Source organism: Dipodomys ordii, unplaced genomic scaffold (assembly GCF_000151885.1).
Source record: "Dipodomys ordii isolate 6190 unplaced genomic scaffold, Dord_2.0 Scaffold29, whole genome shotgun sequence".
NCBI lineage: Eukaryota > Metazoa > Chordata > Mammalia > Rodentia > Heteromyidae > Dipodomys > Dipodomys ordii.
In genome coordinates, this window is record NW_012267245.1 from 2,260,295 (window position 1) to 2,277,651 (window position 17,357).

Consider the following 17,357-nt stretch of genomic DNA (forward strand, 5'->3'; position numbering starts at 1 on the left):
TCAGCTTGGCTTGCTTACCTGGCACTCTACCCCTTGAACCATGCTTCTAGCCCTGCCACAAGCTACAGGTTGACCATCCACCTCCCCACCCCAGTCATGGGTCTTGAACTCAGGGCCTGGGCGCTGTCCCTCAGCTCTTCAGCTCCAGGCGAGTGCTCTACCACTTGAGCCACAGCGCCACTTCCGGTTTTCTGGTGGTTGATTGGAGATTGGAGTCTCATGACCTTTCCTGCCCGGGCTGGCTTTGAACCGCGATCCTCAGATCTCAGCCTCCTGAGTGGCTGGGATGACAGGCGTGAGCCACTTGGCTCCTGGTGTGGCCATTCCTGTGTGCATCCGTCAGACTCAGCTTGGGGGAAATGAAGTCCATGATTTTTGTTCTCCCCACACCCACCCTCATGCCCACGTCATCTCAACCTCACTTCCTGGCCACGGAGGTGCCTGCTACCATCCCAGCCGGACCATCCAACAGGGTTCCTATGCAGCTGAGAGAAGGCGGGGGGAGCACTCGAGAATGCTGTGATCTGGCCACACAGAGGACAGAGGGGAGCAGGCCCACCCACCTCACAAGGCGGCCAAGGATGGTAGCACCTGCCTTTAGTCCATTCCTCACACAGGAATGGTGGCCTGGGCCAGGGCTACTCTCGCCTTACTGGCATTTCCTCTTCCCCACCTGCCCAGAATTAGCAACGGAGGCTTTGGGCCGGACCCCAACTTACACAGGACCTGGGGGTGCTGGGCGGGGGAGGGGGGCGAGGCTGATTTCAGCCCCAAATCAGAGATTCACTTGTCCTTTTTGTCTTGAAAGTCCTGGGGCTGGGAAGGTGGCTCAGTGGTAGAGCGCTTGCCTAGCATGCATGAGGCCCTGGGTTCGATTCCTCAGCACCACAGACACAGAAAAAGCCAGAAGTGGTGCTGTGGCTCAAGTGGTAGAGCGCTCGCCTTGAGCAAAAGAAGCTCAGGGACAGCGCCCAGGCCCTGAGTTCAAGCCCCAGGACTGGCCAAAAAAAAATTTAAAGAAAGTAAATTAATATATAAACAAGTAAAGAATAAAGTCCTGGTGATAAGATGCGGGCGATGGGGTTGGAGCAGGGAAGGGTTGACGGCTGGCTGAGGCTGAAGTTCAAGGTAAAGAAGCAGCCGGTGGGGTTGAGATCTGGGGTCACGTTAATCATTACACTCGTCCCGGGCTCCGGGTCAGCTTGACCATCAGGGATAGCCACGGGCCGGGCTTGTGTCTGTCAGTCCAGAGGCTGCCTTTTCTCATTCTTCCTTCCTTCCTTTCCATCCTTTTTAACCTACCCTTCTTCTTCCTTTTTCTTCCTTCCTTCCTTCGTTCCTTCGTTCCTTCCTTCCTTCCTTCCTTCCTTCCCTCTCCCTCTTTCTTTCCTTCCATCCTTCTTTGCTTCCTTCTTTCCTTCCTTCTTTCCTTTTCTTCCTTCTTCCTTTCCAGCTTTCTTTCCTTCCTTCCTCTCCTTTCCTCCCTTCTTTCTTTTCTTTCCTTTCTTTCTTTCTTACTTCTCTCCTTCTTTGTTTCCTTTTTTCTTTTTTCCCTTCCTTTTCTTCCTTCTTCCTTCATTCCATCTTTCCTTCCTTCCCTTCCTTCCTTCTTTTTTCCTTCCCTCCTTCTTTGCTTCCTTCTTTCTTTCCTTTCCTCCTTCCTCCCTTTTCTTCCTCCCTTCCATTTTCCTTCCTTCTTTTCTTCCTTCTTTCCCTTCTTCCTTTCTTTCCATTCTTATTTCCTTCCTACTCCCTCTTTATTTCCTTCCCTCCTTTCTTTCCTTTTCTTCCTTCCCTTTCCTTCTTTCCTTTTCTTCCTTCTTCCTTCCTTCTTCCCATCTTTCTTTCTTTCCTTCCTCTCCTTTCCTCCCTTTTTTCTTTCTTTCCTTCCTTCCTTTCTTCCCTCCTTTCTTTTTTCCTTCCTTTTCTTCTTTCCTTCTTCTTTCCTTCCTTCTTCCCATCTTTCCTTCATTCCCTCCTTTCTCTCTTTTTTCCTTCCCTCCTTCTTTCTTTCCTTTCCTCCTTCCTCCCTTTCCTTCCTTCCTTCCTTCCTTCCTTCCTTCCTTCCTTCCTTCCTTCCTTCCTTCCTTCCTCTCTTTCTCCTCTCCCAGTTCTGGGAGCTGGGGCGCGAGTCACCAAGTGTGTTGGTATCTGTCTCTTCTGCCCATGCAGTGTAGCTCGGGATTCTCTGTAAGTCGGTAAGATGGTGGCGGGTTCCGACTCTGGGGCTAATGTAAGGAATCCCCGCAAGTCCAGTCCCTTGAAACTCCATGGCTTGATTGTCTAGACTTCGAGAGGTCAGAAGTGGCCAAAAGGTGGGCAGCCATTCCTCCCGGGGGCTCTGGGGACTCCCCTGGGGTCACCTTCCCCAGCCCCTGACCTGCCCACCTTGGTTGGCCAATGGGCCAAAGATTGCTCGAACCCCTTCTTGCTCTCAGAGTTTCCTGTTCCCCGATCCTTACCAGTCACCATGGCCAAATCCCTTCACCCTGAAAAGTAGCATTTCTTAGGTGCTGGGCTTGAACTCAGAGCCCGGGCATTTGTGCTCAAGGCTGGTGCTCTGCTACTTTGAGCCACAGCTCCACTTGGAGCTTTTTGCTGGCTCGTTGGAGATCAGAGTCTCACAGACTTCTCTGCCCGGGCTGGCTTTGAACCACGATCCTCAGACCTCAGCCTCCTGAGAGAGGGTCTCCCAATGTAAGCCCTGGTACTCACACCCAAACTGGGGATCATCAGCTTTCAAGGTGAAAGAAAGTTAATATCTCTGTGATAACTGTTCATGGAACAAAGGTGAAACCATATCAAAGCTGAGTATATCAACTAGGACTTGAACTTGGCACCTTGTACCCTTGTTTATTTAGCTTTTTCTCCCAAGGCTTGGCACTCTGCCACTTTGAGCCACAGCCCCACTTCCAGTTTTCTGGTGGTTCATTGGAGAGAAGAGTCTCACGGACTTTCTTGCCCAAGGCTGGCCTCCAACTGCGATCCTCAGATCTCAGCCTCCTGAGGAGCGAGGATGACAGGCTCATTTCTGTCTTCTATAGGGAGTTTTCCCAGCCTCTAACCAGCGGGGAGGGGGCTTATAGGAAGTTGGTTAAGAGGTGATGGGATTTCTGGCCTCTCTACCACCTCCAACGTCGCCTGACCTAGGCTCGTGTCTGCCTCCTGTAGTCCAGGACGATGTCGGGGGAGGTTCCTGCGAATATCAACATCAAGGAGCCTCGATGGGATCAAAGCACCTTCGTGGGACGAGCCAATCATTTCTTCACTGTGACCGACCCCAGGAATGTCCTCCTAACGGATGAGCAGCTGGAGAACGCCAGGAGAATCGTCCATGACTACAGGTGACACTTAGGCGCCCGGCCTTGGTTTCCTGCACAAATCTTCCCTCTTTTATAGCCGTGTGTGTGTGTGTGTGTGTGTGTGTGTGTATGCGTGCCAGTATTAGGACTTGAACTCAGGGCATTGTGCTCTGGCTTAGCTTTTTCTCTTTCCTTTTCTTTTCTCTTCTTGTGCTCGTCCTGGGCTTGAACTCAGGGCCTGAGTGCCATCCCTGGGCTTCTTTGTGCTCAAGGCTAGTGCTCTACCACTTGAGCCACAGAGCTACTTCCAGCTTTTTTTCTGAGTAGTTTATTGGAGATAAGAGTCTCACGGACTTTCTTGCCTGGGCTGGCCTTGAATCCTGATCCTCAGATCTCAGCCTCCTGAGTAGCAAGGATGACAGGCGTGAGCCACCAGTGCCCGGCTTAAGTGATTTTTGGAGGGAGTTTTTGGTCCTTTGTGGTTTAAACTGTTTACTGACAGGGCTGGGGTTGTGGCTCAGTGGTAATGTACTAGTTTGTCCCAGGTCCTGGGTTTGATCCATAGCACCATGAATGAATGAAGGAATGAATGAATGATCCTGTGTCCCTCCATCCAGGCTTAATTTCTTTCTGAAAATCTGGCAGCTCCTGCTTCTAGAGTACTGGCCACACACTTGGAATGAAACCTTGCCGTTGTTGTTTTCTCGTTGTTATTCTTAGGCAAGGGGTTATTCCTCCGGGGCTCACAGAAAACGAGCTATGGAGAGCCAAGTATGTTTACGACTCGGCTTTTCACCCGGACACGGGCGAGAAGATGATCCTGATCGGACGGATGTCGGCTCAGGTTCCGATGAACATGACCATCACCGGCTGCATGATGACTTTTTACCGGTGAGCTGGGGAAAATCCAGCATTACTTCAACGCTCAGAGTCTGGCTTGTTTGTTGGGAGGGGGACAGGTCCACGATGATTTTCTTGCACCGATTGGCGCTTTTTGCTGTCTGTGCGGGGCTGAGGATGGCCGTGGGGGAATGGATGGCCGGGATTGAATGATTCCAACCCGTCGCGCTGGCCCCGCACGGTCAGGCACGCCTGGAATCTCAGCCATTCCTGAGGCAGAGGTGGAGGGGGAGAAATGTAAAATTAAAAATAAAAACTGGTGGCTGGCCGTTCCAGGACCACGCCGGCCGTGCTCTTCTGGCAGTGGGTCAACCAGTCCTTCAACGCCGTGGTTAACTACACCAACCGCAGCGGGGACGCGCCCCTGAGCGTCAGGTAAGAGCCCGAGCGCTTGTGAGCCACGCCCCCCGCTCTGGCCACGCCCCCTCGCCGGCCACGCCCCTGCCTTCCTCTCATTGGTCACGCCTCTTGTCAGGCCCACCAATAGCTGAGCGCACCCTCCGCCTGTCCTGCCCCCCTCGCCGACCACGCCCCACACCAGCCTTACCCTTATTGGCCCTGCCTCTTTGGACCTGCCTATAGCTGACCACGCCCCCTGCCTGTCCTGTTCCTCACAGACCACGCCCTATTCCACCACCCTCCCCCTTGCTGACCACGCCCCTCGCTGGGCCCACCTATCACCAGGCACACCCCACACACACAGACTACATCCTCGTTGGCCACGCCCCTCGCTGGGCCCACCTATCACCGGGCACACCCCACACACAGGCTACATCCTCGTTGGCCACGCCCCTTGCTGGGCCCACCTATCACCGGACACACACACCCCCACACACTGGTTACATCCTCGTTGGCCACGCCCCCTCGCTGGCCCCACCCCTTCCCCGGCCCCGCCCCACTCCTGGGGTTGAATGAATGGAGGCGCTGGTCTGTTGGCTCACCTCTCAGGAGGCTGAGATCTGAGAAAACAAGTTTCAAAGTCAGCCCGGGCAGGAAAGCGCCTGAGTCTCTGGTCTCCAACTGACCAGCAAAATGCCGGAAGTGGTACTGTGGTTCAAGGGGTAGAGCGCCAGGCTTGAGCACAACAAGCTGGAGGTCCTGAGTTCCAGGTCCATTCCTGGCACCATTCAAAACCAAACAAACAAATCAGCTTGTGTACCTTGTTTAAAGTCCTAAGTGCCCCTCTTCCTCCCTCTGAATCAAGGGAATTTGTTTGCTCCCTGACTTCTTGGGTAGGATCTGTGCTGTTAGGGCTGTGGGCAGGGCTGGATCCAGTCCCTGGTCACCGATAGGTTGAGCTTTGTGTGGCCTGCTTATAGGCTCATCTCAGCTGAGGTCATGGGGGGCTGGTGCTGACCCTGTTACCTGCCTAGGCTGACATATTTGCCCCCCCCAATAAAAACAGAAAATTCAGACATGCTATAGAGATTATTAGCTCAACAAAAAAAACGTTAACATAAGCTTTGTAGAAGACTTAAAAGCATGTCGGGCGCTGGTGTCATCCTAGCTACACAGGAAGCCTGAGAACTCGGGATGGTGGGGGTTCGAAACCAGCCTGGGAAGCAAAATCCCACCAGACTCTTATCTCCAACAGACTGCCAAAAAGCCAGACATGGAGCTCTGGCCCAAGTGGTAGAGGGCTAGCCTCGAGCAGAGAAAGCCTCAGCCTGCCCCAGCCGGCCTCAAACTAGCATCCTCTGATTTAGGCCTCCTGAGGAGTTAGGATGGCAGGCGTGAATAGCTGACCCCTATTTCTTTCATCCCTGCCTCCTGCCTTCCTTCTGGCTTGTCGTCTGTCCCATGGCTGCCTGACACACAGCGCTGATTACCCGGTGTCTTTTCTCTTCACAGTGAATTGGGAACAGCCTATGTCTCTGCCACCTCAGGTGCCGTGGTGACAGCTCTGGGACTAAATGCATTAACCAAGGTACTGGGCTGTAATCTCCTGAGCTGGCCCCGCCCTGCCTGCCTCTAAGCTGTAGTCTCCTGCACATTCCTGTCTTGCGGCCTGCTGCTCCTGAGAGATTGGCACCAACCGGATGTGAGAGGCTCCCACCTCTGCATTTGATGCTGAATTCCCTTCCAGCCTGCTTTCAACAGCTCCCACCTGTCATCCCAGCTACTCAGGAGGCTGAGAGCTGAGGACTGAGGTTCAAGGCCAGCCTGGGCAGGAAAATCCATGAGACTCTTATTTCCAGTGAACCACCAGAAAACTGGTAGTGGTGCTGTGGCTCAAAGTGATAGAGCGCTCGCCTTGAGCTGAAGAACTCAGGGATAGCGCCCAGGCCCTGAGTTCAAGCCCTGGACACACACACACACATACACACACACACAAAACGCTTACAGGCAAACACTCCTGTGGGCAGTTTACCTCTGATGAAGTGATCTTCAGCCTCTATCTTTTCCTGGTGTTTTTTTCCTCTTTGGTCACAGATTAGGAGTCGAACTTGGTACCTGATGCTCTTGCGCATTGGCTAGGGTCCTACTAACTCACGGAGCCACGCCTCTAGTTCCTAGCTGTGTGCTTTTAACCAATCACACGGAGCCTCGCTTCCCAATTCCTAGCTATGTGCTTTTAACCAATCACACAGAGCCGTCAAGATGCCGAGGGGAAAACATCAGAAAAGCCACTGGGCCGCACGGTTTTAGTTTTAGTTTTTGCTTTTGTTCTTTGTATGTCTGTCCTAGGGCTTGAACTCAGGGACCTGGATGCTGTCTCTGAGCTTTTCTTCACACCAGGTTGGAGCTCTACCACTTGAGCCACAGCTCCACTTCTAGCTTTTTTTTTGGGGGGGGGGGTTGGGGGTTCCACTGGAGAGAAAAGTCTCATAGGATACTCTCTCCAGTCTGGGTTCATGCATGGATCCTCCGATCTTCAGCCTCCTGAGTAGCTGGGATGACAGGCGGGAGCCACCGACACCCGGCTCTAGAGCATTTCTACATAGATACCTCGAAGTATGTCTCTCCAGTGAACTGCACGCATGCGCTGACGCTCTCGGCTTTCTCTCTGCAGCACGTGTCATCCCTCGTGGGGCGTTTTGTGCCCTTTGCTGCCGTGGCTGCTGCGAACTGCATCAATATCCCACTAATGAGGCAGAGGTGAGCCGTGCACACACACCCAGGCTTCACCCCAGAGCATTCTGGGATCATGGACCATGTTCACATGAAAGCTGCTGCAATCCAGGACTAGGATTGGGTGTGGTTGGAGCCATGAAGGCGGTAAGCTCAGCCAGTGTGGAATAGAAATAGAACACGTAGAGAATGAAGAAGACGATCCGAGCTACTCAGGAAGCTGCGATCTGAGGATGGAGGATCTCAACCTGCCCGGGCAGAAAAATGTCTGTGAGACTTTTACCTCCAATAAACTACTCAGATAAAGCTGGAAGTGGTGCTAACAAGCCAAGAGGCTGAACGCTCTCTCTCTCTCTCATACTGAGGCTTGAACTCAGGGCCTAGGCACTGTCCCTCAGCTCTTTTGCTCAAGGTGAGCGCTCTACCACTTGAGCCACAGCTCCACTTCTGGTTTGCTGGTGGTTCACGGGAGATCAGAGTCTCATGGACTTTTCCTGCCCAGACTGGTCTTGAACCACGATCCTCAGATCTCAGCCTCCTGAGTAGCCAGGATAACAGCGGGGAGGCCAGCTTGACTTCTCAATTACCGACATGTTGTGTCTATTTTCTGATTTCGAAGGCTGCTCCGATTTGTACATCAGCATAGAACTAACTTGGCTTTCAGTCAGCGTATCCATCCTTCAGGTCATGGCATTGTTAGAAGAGATTCTCCTTCACTGTGTGTGTGTGTGTCTGGAGATGTCTCTCTGTGTCTGTGTGTCGGTACTGGGACTTGAACTCAGGGCCTTGCTCTGTTCCTTCGCCTTCTTGCTCAAGGCTGGCATGCTACCACTTGAACCCCAACTCCACTTACAGCATGTTGGCGGTTCATTGGAGATGAGGGCTCTGCAGTCTTTTCTGGCGAGGCTGGCTTTGAACTTCAGTCCTCAGATCCCAGCTTCCTGGGTGGCTCTTTCTAAAAGGACACTCGAGTTCTTTTCCTTTCGTGTCTCTTGCAGCATTAAACTTGGTGATCGTGTGTAGACCCAGAGCTGGTCCTGCCCATCCGGGACACTTGGGTGGGCATGGTGCTGCTGGGGGAGGGGCTTGCTCACTGCCAGGTAGATTGGAGCTGTTCTTCTTCTCTCCAGGGAACTCAAAGTGGGCATTCCCATCACGGATGAGCGTGGCAACCGCCTGGGCGAGTCTGCCAACGCTGCCCAGCAAGCCATCACGCAAGTTGTGGTCTCCAGGATCCTCATGGCCGCCCCGGGCATGGGTGAGTGGACGTGGACGGCTAAGATCAAATTTTAGAGGTTAGGATACAATGACAGCCCAAATCATTCATTCCTTTCTGGAGGAGACACCAGGAGAGATTTTTAAAAAGTAAATGAAAAATACAAAAACTCAGGGACAGCACCTTGGCAGAAGTCTGGAGAACGGGATCCATTTTGACTTAACTGCAAATGCATTTACTACTTGATGGGTTTCATGGAACAGATTCATGAAGCTCCCAGAGATGGTGCAGCGTGCTTATGCACGTGCCAATCCATGCATTTATTTACTGTGGTTTTTGGTGGGTGTGTGACAGTACGGGAGCTAGAACTCGGGCATTCTACTACGCTCACTGTTGCATTTTTGTTTGTTTGTTTTGCTCGTCCTGGGCCTTGAACACTGGGCCCGGGGTGCTGTCCCTGAGCTCTTCGTGTTCAGGTCTAGCACCCTACCACTCGAGCTACAGCACCATTTTCAGTTTTTTCTGGGATTAATTGGAGATTAGACTCGTAGAGACTTTCCTTTCTCAGGCTGGCTTTGAACCACGATCCCCAGATCTCAGCCTCCTGAGTAGCTAGGATGACAGGTGTGAGCCACCGGTGCCGGGCTACTTTCTGGCTTTTTCTTGGTCAATTGGGGATAAGAGTTTCACAGACTTTCATGCCCAGGCTGGCTTCGAACCTCGATCCTCAGATCTCAGCCTCCTGAATAGCTACAATGATAGGCAGGAGTTACTAGTGTCTAGTACAAATGGATCCATTTAAACTGAGTAATCCAAGGAATCGCTACTTTCCATTGTCCCAATGTAAGAAATAGAGCCCCAAAGTGACATAAATCTAACTTCTTGGGGGAGGTAAGTTCCAAGTAGACTTGAACTAAAGACTTTCTTGACTTTCTCTTACTTCCAGCCATCCCTCCATTCATCATGAACACTCTAGAAAAGAAGGCTTTTCTGAAGGTAAGCCTAGCTCTGTGCTCCTTTCTTTAATCCTGTCCTGCAATTAAAAAAAAAAAAAGTAAAGAATTCAAGCTGGGCACTGGTGGCTCACGCCTGTCATCCCAGCTACTCTGGAGGCTGAGATCTGAGGATCAACGTTTGAAGCCAGCCTGGGCAGGAAAGTCTATATGACTTTATCTCCCATGAATCAGCAAAAAGCCAGAAGTGGCGCTGTGGCTCAGGTGGTAGGGCGCTCACTTTGAGCTGAAGAGCTGAGGGACAGCGCCCAGGCCCAGAGTTCAAGCCCCAGGATCAATGACAACAACAACAAAAGGTTGTGATCAGGGTTTTCAGTGACTTGGAAAACCCTTGTAAGATCGGTCCCCATGTCTGCCTCTTTCCCTGTGCATCTCAGATGCACATGAGCCCCACGTAATAATAAGGAGACAGACGCGAAGCTTAACGGTTGGGCCAGCAGTGAAGGCTGGCAGCCATGCCCCAGGGCCACTACCCCAGGGCCCCTGTTTGGTGGGCCCTGTGTCCCAATCGTGGCCTGGAATTCCACCATTTCTCTTAAGAAAATTCACATTCTCTCCGTCCATGCCGATCGCTAAGACTGAACGTGGTTCTCTGAGTCCATTCAGTTGGCCGGGCTGCCATGTTTTCTAGCCACGGACTAACATGCAACAGAAGACAGAAGTGTTTGGAGGTTTCAGGCTGTGGCAGATGGAAGTTTCTGGCATTTTCTCACCCTCCAGGGCCCTCTGTATAGCCAGGCTGCTCCGGGCTCTTTCCTGTATCTGATGAGAAACGATCGCTTTTCTCCACACCCTCATCTTAACTTACAGGTCTGAGCTTTGTCACGGGACCCTGCAGTTGCAATCTGGAAGGCTTTCTTCCTGACTCTCCCGCAGATGCCCGCTGCCTGCTTTACCCCCACACACCCCTCCAGGACGGGTCCGTGCCCCTTGCTAGCTACTGGAGGAAGTTTGGTGGTAGTTCTAGACCTTCGGTTTCACTGCAGTGTTGCTTTGAAAAAGATTAAGTACTCCTGAGCTAAGTACTCCAGACACACCTTCCCAAGTGCAAGTGCATTTAAATATTGCATTCGCCTATACACAGGTCACCTTTGGTGGAAGTCCCATCGATCAGACTCAAAGGATCGGGAGATCATTTTCTCCTGATTTCTCTGGCGTACGCATGCCCAGGCAGGTGGTGAGCATCGGCCTGGGTGCCCACCGTACCAGCCATGTGTGTGCAAGGTTGAACTGACCCAGGCTTTTCCCTGGCAAATGACCCAACTCCTCTGCAAACAGGAGATGAACTGCTCATTTTCAGCTCTTTGCCAACACTCGTGCTCTGGGAGTAACTCGTCTCCTGAGCCGTGCTGGCAAAAGGCCTCAGCTGTGGGCAAGGGACTCATGGAAAGTTCTGGAACTCAACCCCCCCCCCCAAAAAAAAAAAAAGTTGGCTGCCTAAAAATCATGGTGTTCCTATGAATCTCCTGGTAGTTGCCTCTTTGGGCTACTGTGGGGATTTTCACTAGCCCAGGGCTGGTGGCTCACATCGGTCATCTTAGTGATTTAGGAGGCTGAGATCGGAGGCTCGAGGTTCGAGGCCAGCCCAGACAGGAAAGTCCTCGAGACCGGTGTGAGCGTGGAGCACTTCATTTGCTCATTCACAGGCGGCGTTTGTTCGGGAAGCCTGTGTCAAGTGCCTGCTGCGTATCAAACAGGAAGGCAGGAACTAGAAATTGGGCTTGGGCCCAACTCTCAAGGATTGGTGGGAGAAAAGACCCAGAATCAGTGGTTGTCATGGTGATGGCCCGAGCCACAAGAAGCACAAAGCAACCGTCTTACCCAGTTGGCAGAGATGGGCAGAGACGACCAGAAAACCAGCCAAGGGACACACAGAAGCTTACAGGATGGGCAGGAAACTGATTGTACTCTATGTACTCTAAATGTAAAACTACATTCATAAAGCTACTGCTTAAAAATAGATGTACCCTAAATGTAGAACTCTCTACGGTTATAAAGCTACTACATAAAAAAAAGAATACTGAGCCACGTGGAGGTTTTGGGGTTCTTGGGTTCTTTCAGTCTGAGACTGGGATTCAAATTTGGTATCTGATGTTTTCACCCATTAGCTGAAGCTCTACCCACCTGAGCCATGCCTCCAAGCCCCAGGAGATTTTTTTTTAATTTGGTCAGCCCTGGGGCTTGAACTCAGGACCTGAGCGCTCTCCCTGAGCTCTTTTGTTCAAGGCTAGGGCTCTACCACTTTGCGCCACAGCTCCACTTCTGGTTTTTGAGTGGTTCAATGGAGGTAACAGTCTCACGGGGACTTTTCTATCTGAGCTGGCTTCAAACCACGATCCTCAGATCTCAGCCTCCTGAGTAGCTAGGATGACTAGATCTCTTCTATGGAACATCAAATGCACAACCCAGACAGCCAAGAAAAATGGATAAAATTAAGACTTGGTGAAGATGTTCAAATTCTGTCTCCCTCCCCGCCCCAGACAAAACCAAACAAAGTATACAGGTATTAAAAAGACAGGAGACAGAGACAGATGGGGAGGGGTATTTGGCAAAGCCCATCCTTCCGATGAGAATTTAAATCCTGAATAAGTTCAACACCCACATCAACAGAACAACCCAGCACAAAAGCAAGCAAGAGATGATACACCAAATACATACGGCCTCTCAAAAGGAGCAAACGCTATGGCGCTGTGTATTTGAAGAAAGTCAGACTCAAACCCCAGGAGCCCAACCAAGAATAGCTATCGTGATGGGCTGATGGGGCTTAGGGAACAACTGGTGCTCTGGGCGCCTCCTCGTGGACATGCCCGGTACTGCACCCCCCACACCACCACCACCACCACCAGGTACAGGATCCTACAAAATGGGAGCCTAGACCACTGGTGGCAATTGACCTGTAGAATGGTTCTTCATAACTCAGGAATGCTTACACCAGCCATGTTTTTTTAAAATTTAAGATAAAGGACTATTGATCCTCTTCAACAGCGTGCATGAATCTTAGGATGATTTCCAAGTGCTTGCAAATATAAAATCCTGTTTGCTGTGAGTGCATCCATAGGGACAGAAGATAGATCAGAGGTGGCCGGGCTGGCAGATGGACAGGAAAGAGAATAGCAAAAGGGCACAAGGAATGAGAGGAAGAAAAACGTTTGAAGTGATGAGAGGCAATGCAAGAGTTATGTCTCAGCCAGGCGCCATTGGCTCACGCCTGTCATCCTAGCTACTCAGGAAGCTGAGATCTGAGGAGCACAGTTCAAAGCCAGCCCGGGCAGGAAAGTCTGTGAGACTCTGATCTCCAATGAACCAGCAGAAAACCTGAAGTGGTGCTGTGGCTCAAGTGGTAGAGTGCTCGCCTGGAGCTGAAGAGCTGCGGGACAGCGCCCAGGCCCAGAGTTCAAGCCCCACAACCGACCAAAAAAAAAGTTATGTCGTACACACTCAATGTGTGTTGTTGAGCATATTAATATTAATAGAACCATAAGAGAAAAAAACGACACTGGAGAAAATGATGTATCACCTTAACTTTGAGCTTTTTATTATCTTTTTGAGTATATCTTATATATTCTTTTGGGCGGGGGGCGGTTGTGGGGCTTGAACTCTGGGCCTGGGTGCTGTCCCTCAACTCTTCAGCTCAAGGCGAGCGCTCTACCATTGAGCCACAGCGCCACTCCCAGTTTTCTGGTGGTTTATTGGAGATCAGAGTCTCACAGACTTTCCTGCCCGGGCTGGCTTTGAACTGCAGTCCTCAGATCTCAGCTTCCTGAGTAGCCAGGATGACAGGCGTGAGCCACCAGCACCTGGCTTTCTTATATATTTTTATATGTCATTGTTATATGTATATCTTTTTGTGTGTGTGTGCGCACCAGTCCTAGGGCTTGAACTCGGGGCCCTAAGCTTTTTTTTTTTTAATGTTTGCTCAAGGTTAGCGCCCTTGAGCCAGAGCTCCACTTCTGGCTTTTTGATGGTTCATCAGAGATAAGAATCTTATGGACTTTCGAAACCTCAGCTGGCTTCCAATCACGATCCTCAGGTCTCAGCCTCCTGAGTAGCTGGGGTTACAGGTGTGAGCCACTGGTGCCTGGTTATATGTATATATTCTTTAACTTGTATTGTGCTCTGTTATGGATGGTTGTTAGCTTTGGTTTGCCTGAAGTTTATTGGGATTGTCTTCCACACAGTTCTGTGAGCCCTGGCTCTCTAGGTGAAGACTAGACATGCTACTCACTTGCTTAGTCACAGACGACGTTTTGAAAAACGGAGTATGTTAAGCAGGACGGGGCTGGGGGGTTGTGGGGTTGGAATCCTCTGGCCTTCTGGATGTTACAAGGAGAGCTTCTGCTGGTCCCTTTTGGGGCCTCATTCACCCAGGCACAGGGTTTACCTCAACGCTTACTAAGTCTTTTGCTGTGTTCCAACCTAGATTTCTCATGTCTGGGAGGGCCTGGGGTGAGAATCACAGTCGCATACTGATGACCCAGTCGTCTGGACCAATGAGAGTCTGTCGCTGGGCTGATGCAGGCAGCTGGTCTATGTGAATATGTGAATCCTGTCATTAAGTGATCTGTGATGATACTTAATTCTTTCCATCTTTTGGGGGTTATGGAGCCCCCCAGATCCCTCCAGTGTGGCTCAGTGTCCTCTTCCTCTTGATGGTCCTTTTGTCCAGAGGTGCGTTGCTGGGGACTGGGGTACGCCTGCTGGTCCCAACCTTTGTCTTGGTAACAGCTTGGGTTCACAATGTGGCTGCAGCCGTTTCCGTGGTCGTGGTTAGATAACCCTGAGTCTCGTTGCTCTTTTATCGTGTGTGTTTTACTGCCACTCCTTAAAAAAAGGAAGGAAAACTAAAACTCTAACAGCATTTTGCCTTCCCAAGAAAACCCAACTTAACCCCTGCCATTAAGAACAACAACAAAAAAAAGTGTTGGGTGCCGGTGGCTCATGCCTGTAATCCCAGCCACGAACATCTGAGGATGGCTGTTCAAAACCCAGCCTGGCAAGGGAAGCCCAGGAGACGTCCGTATCTCCAATGGCCAGCAAAAACCAAAGTGAGAAGTAGTGCCGTGGTTCAAGTGGTGGAGCGCCAGCTTGAAGCAAAAATAACAAAAGCAATTAGCCAAAAGAGAATGCCGTGCCAGAAATATTCTTACGTGGACTTGTGCCAAATAAAACCATAAGCTACCCGAGGGGGTGGAGAATGTGAAGCCAGGCGGGAGGAAGGCCTCTTCTGGCTTCCTGCCATGGTTTTTCTGCCTCGCCAGCCAGGAGTTAGGTTCTAACTAAAATTGAAAGGTGCCTTTTCCTGTCACGGACCCCCGCTGTGAGTGGAGTCTCAACCAACAGTTGCGCCTCCAATCGCCATCCTCCGATTTTCAGCCTCCCCAGTTGCTTGGATTGCAGGCGGGAGCTACAAACGCACCCTTACAGGCCGGAATGATATGATTTCTCTACCTTCTGTGCAAGGATCAAGCTGCACGCCGATTCTGCTAGGTGGGGAGGAGGCGGGTGCAGGCTACTGCATCTTGGCATGTGTGTTCATCTGCAGATGGCCGACGGGACTAACTTGCAGTGTGACCTGGGATTTTATTCAACGCCTGCACCTGGGTTTTGTCGTGGGGGAGTGCTTCCTCCGATGAAGGGGGGGCTCTTTAAGGGGAGGCCCCCCAATTCTGGAGGGGTTCACCTGCGTCCCTCTCTCTCCACAGCGGTTCCCATGGATGAGCGCACCCATTCAAGTTGGGTTGGTTGGCTTCTGGTGAGTGGAAACTGCCTTGGCTAAAATTAATGATGCGTCATTGTGCGGCTCTCTGGGGGTCGCAGTGTATCGTGTTTCCTGACCACATCGGGACAGTTAGCAGGATGATCATTTTTAAGATCATTCGTTTCTTACCTGTTTGATCTATTTATTTGTCTAGTGCTAATGCTGAGACTTGAACTCAGAACCTGGGTTTTGCAGGAGGCTGAGATCTGAGGACGATGTTTGAACATCAGCACAGGCAGAGGAAGTCCATGAACCAGAAAAAAAAAAAAAAAAGCTGGAAGTGAGCTGGGTGCTGGTGGCGCACGCCTGTCATCCTAGCTGCTCAGGAGGCTGAGATCTGAGGATCACGGTTCAAGGCCAGCCCAGGCAGGAAAGTCCATGAGACTCTCATCTCCAATAAACCACTCAAAAAAGAAAAAAAGCCAGAAGTGGTGCTGTGGCTCAAGTGGTAGAGTGCGAACCTTGAGCAAAAGAAGCTCAGGGATAGCGCCCAAGCCCTGAGTTCAACTTCTAGGACTTGCACCAAAAAAGAGAGAAAGAAAGAATGGCGGTGGAGTTGTGGCTCAAATGGTAGAGCTCCAGCCCCCAGTAAGAAAGCCAGATGTGAGTGAGAGACTCTGAGTTCAAGCCCCAGGACCAGCATCAAAGACAAACGGGGTCTGGAGGGTTGTCACAAACTGAAAAAAAAAAAAAAGTCAGTCCGCAAAGCCACCCACCCGGAATGCTAATTCTTATTTTATATTTTCAGCTTGGTGTTTGCCACACCCCTGTGCTGTGCCCTCTTCCCCCAAAAAAGGTGGGTGCCCATTTTCTTCCAAACAGCAAACATGTCACCCTAAGAAAGGACTGGAGACACAGGGGCCATGGCCTGTTTCCCTGGCCAGAAGTTGGACCTCAAAAGAGGTAGCAAAGAGCCTGGGGTACACTTTCAATCTTCATCTTCTTACCCAGCTGCTTCCTACCTGGTTTGGTTTGTTATTTAGTGCCAGTCCTGCGGGTTCAAACTCATAGCCTGGGTACTGTCCCTGTCATTTCCTCTGCTCAAGGCCACAGCTCCACTTCCAGCTTTTTGGTAGTTTATTAGAGATTCGAAGAGTCTCACGGGCTTTCCTGCCCAGGCTGGCTTTGAACGTTGATCTACAGATCTCAGCCTCCTGAGTAGCTAGGATAACCAGTGTGAGCCATCGGTGCCTGGCATTTTATTATCATTATTATTATTACTTGCTCTGTTCTTGGTGTGTCTGCTTCTCTTCTTCCTGCTTCCTGTATCCGGCACTGCTTCATGGGAGGCTGCTCTGGAGTTCTCGGCCATGGGCAGCTGTCTAGATCGGCATTCATTCACTGCTTCTTTATGCACGCTTACCCGAATTCTTTTGCTTATGCTATGACCGTGCATGCTCATTCCAGAAACTCTTCAGAGTTCTGAACTGTACCAAAAAGAAGAAAAGAAAAAAAAATGAAAAGAACCGGGTGCCAGTGGCCACACCTATAATCCTAGTTACACAGGAGGCTGAGGCCTAGAGGATCCATGTTTGAAGCTGGCCTCTGGTTCATTGATCTAGAATGTAGTGTTTGCATTGTCTGGGTTTTGTCCACATACCCCCTCCTCCCTGATTATCCTAGACTTTCAGAGTAGGTTTGGGGCCAAGTGTTCGGTTCTAGAACTTTCTCAGGACCCTCCATCTGACAGATTTTTTATTATTTTTATTTTTGGAGGTTATGGGGCTCGAACTCAGGGCCTGGGTGCTGTCCCTTTACTCCTTTTGCTCAAGGCAAGTAAGCGCTCTACCACTTGAGCCACAGCGCCACTTCCGGTTTTCTGGTGGTTCGTTGGAGAGATACAAGTCTCCCATACTTTCCTGCCCGGGCTGGCTTTGAACCGTGATCCTCAGATCTCAGCCTCCTGAGTAGCTAGGATTCCAGGTGTGAGGTACCAGCGCCCTGCCACTTCTGTTATTCTAGGAATAAAAGGGATTTTCATTTTTTTTATGTCCGGTCGTGGGGCCTGGCCTCTGGGCCTGGGCGCTGTCCCTCGGCTCTTCAGCTCAAGGCTAGCACTCTACCACTTGAACCACAGTGCCACTTCCGGCTTTTTT

The 17,357-nt window shown here is 51.0% G+C and overlaps 1 protein-coding gene across 7 annotated transcripts in view; it reads left to right on the top strand.

Moving 5' to 3' along the window:
• Positions 1-2,037: 2,037 nt before the first annotated feature.
• Sfxn1 (sideroflexin 1) overlaps positions 2,038-17,357 on the top strand; it is a 17,975-nt gene continuing 2,655 nt past the window's right edge. For 2 of the 7 annotated variants that reach the window (XM_013016105.1, XM_013016107.1), the window contains exons 1-10: positions 2,209-2,233; positions 3,172-3,344; positions 4,023-4,193; positions 4,479-4,577; positions 6,054-6,129; positions 7,216-7,301; positions 8,405-8,532; positions 9,437-9,486; positions 15,206-15,255; positions 16,010-16,057. In XM_013016105.1, coding sequence (XP_012871559.1) covers positions 3,181-3,344; positions 4,023-4,193; positions 4,479-4,577; positions 6,054-6,129; positions 7,216-7,301; positions 8,405-8,532; positions 9,437-9,486; positions 15,206-15,255; positions 16,010-16,057 — 872 coding nt within the window. In that variant the 5' untranslated portion in view covers positions 2,209-2,233; positions 3,172-3,180. The other 5 variants (XM_013016108.1, XM_013016111.1, XM_013016110.1 and 2 more) reach the window with 5 other exon arrangements.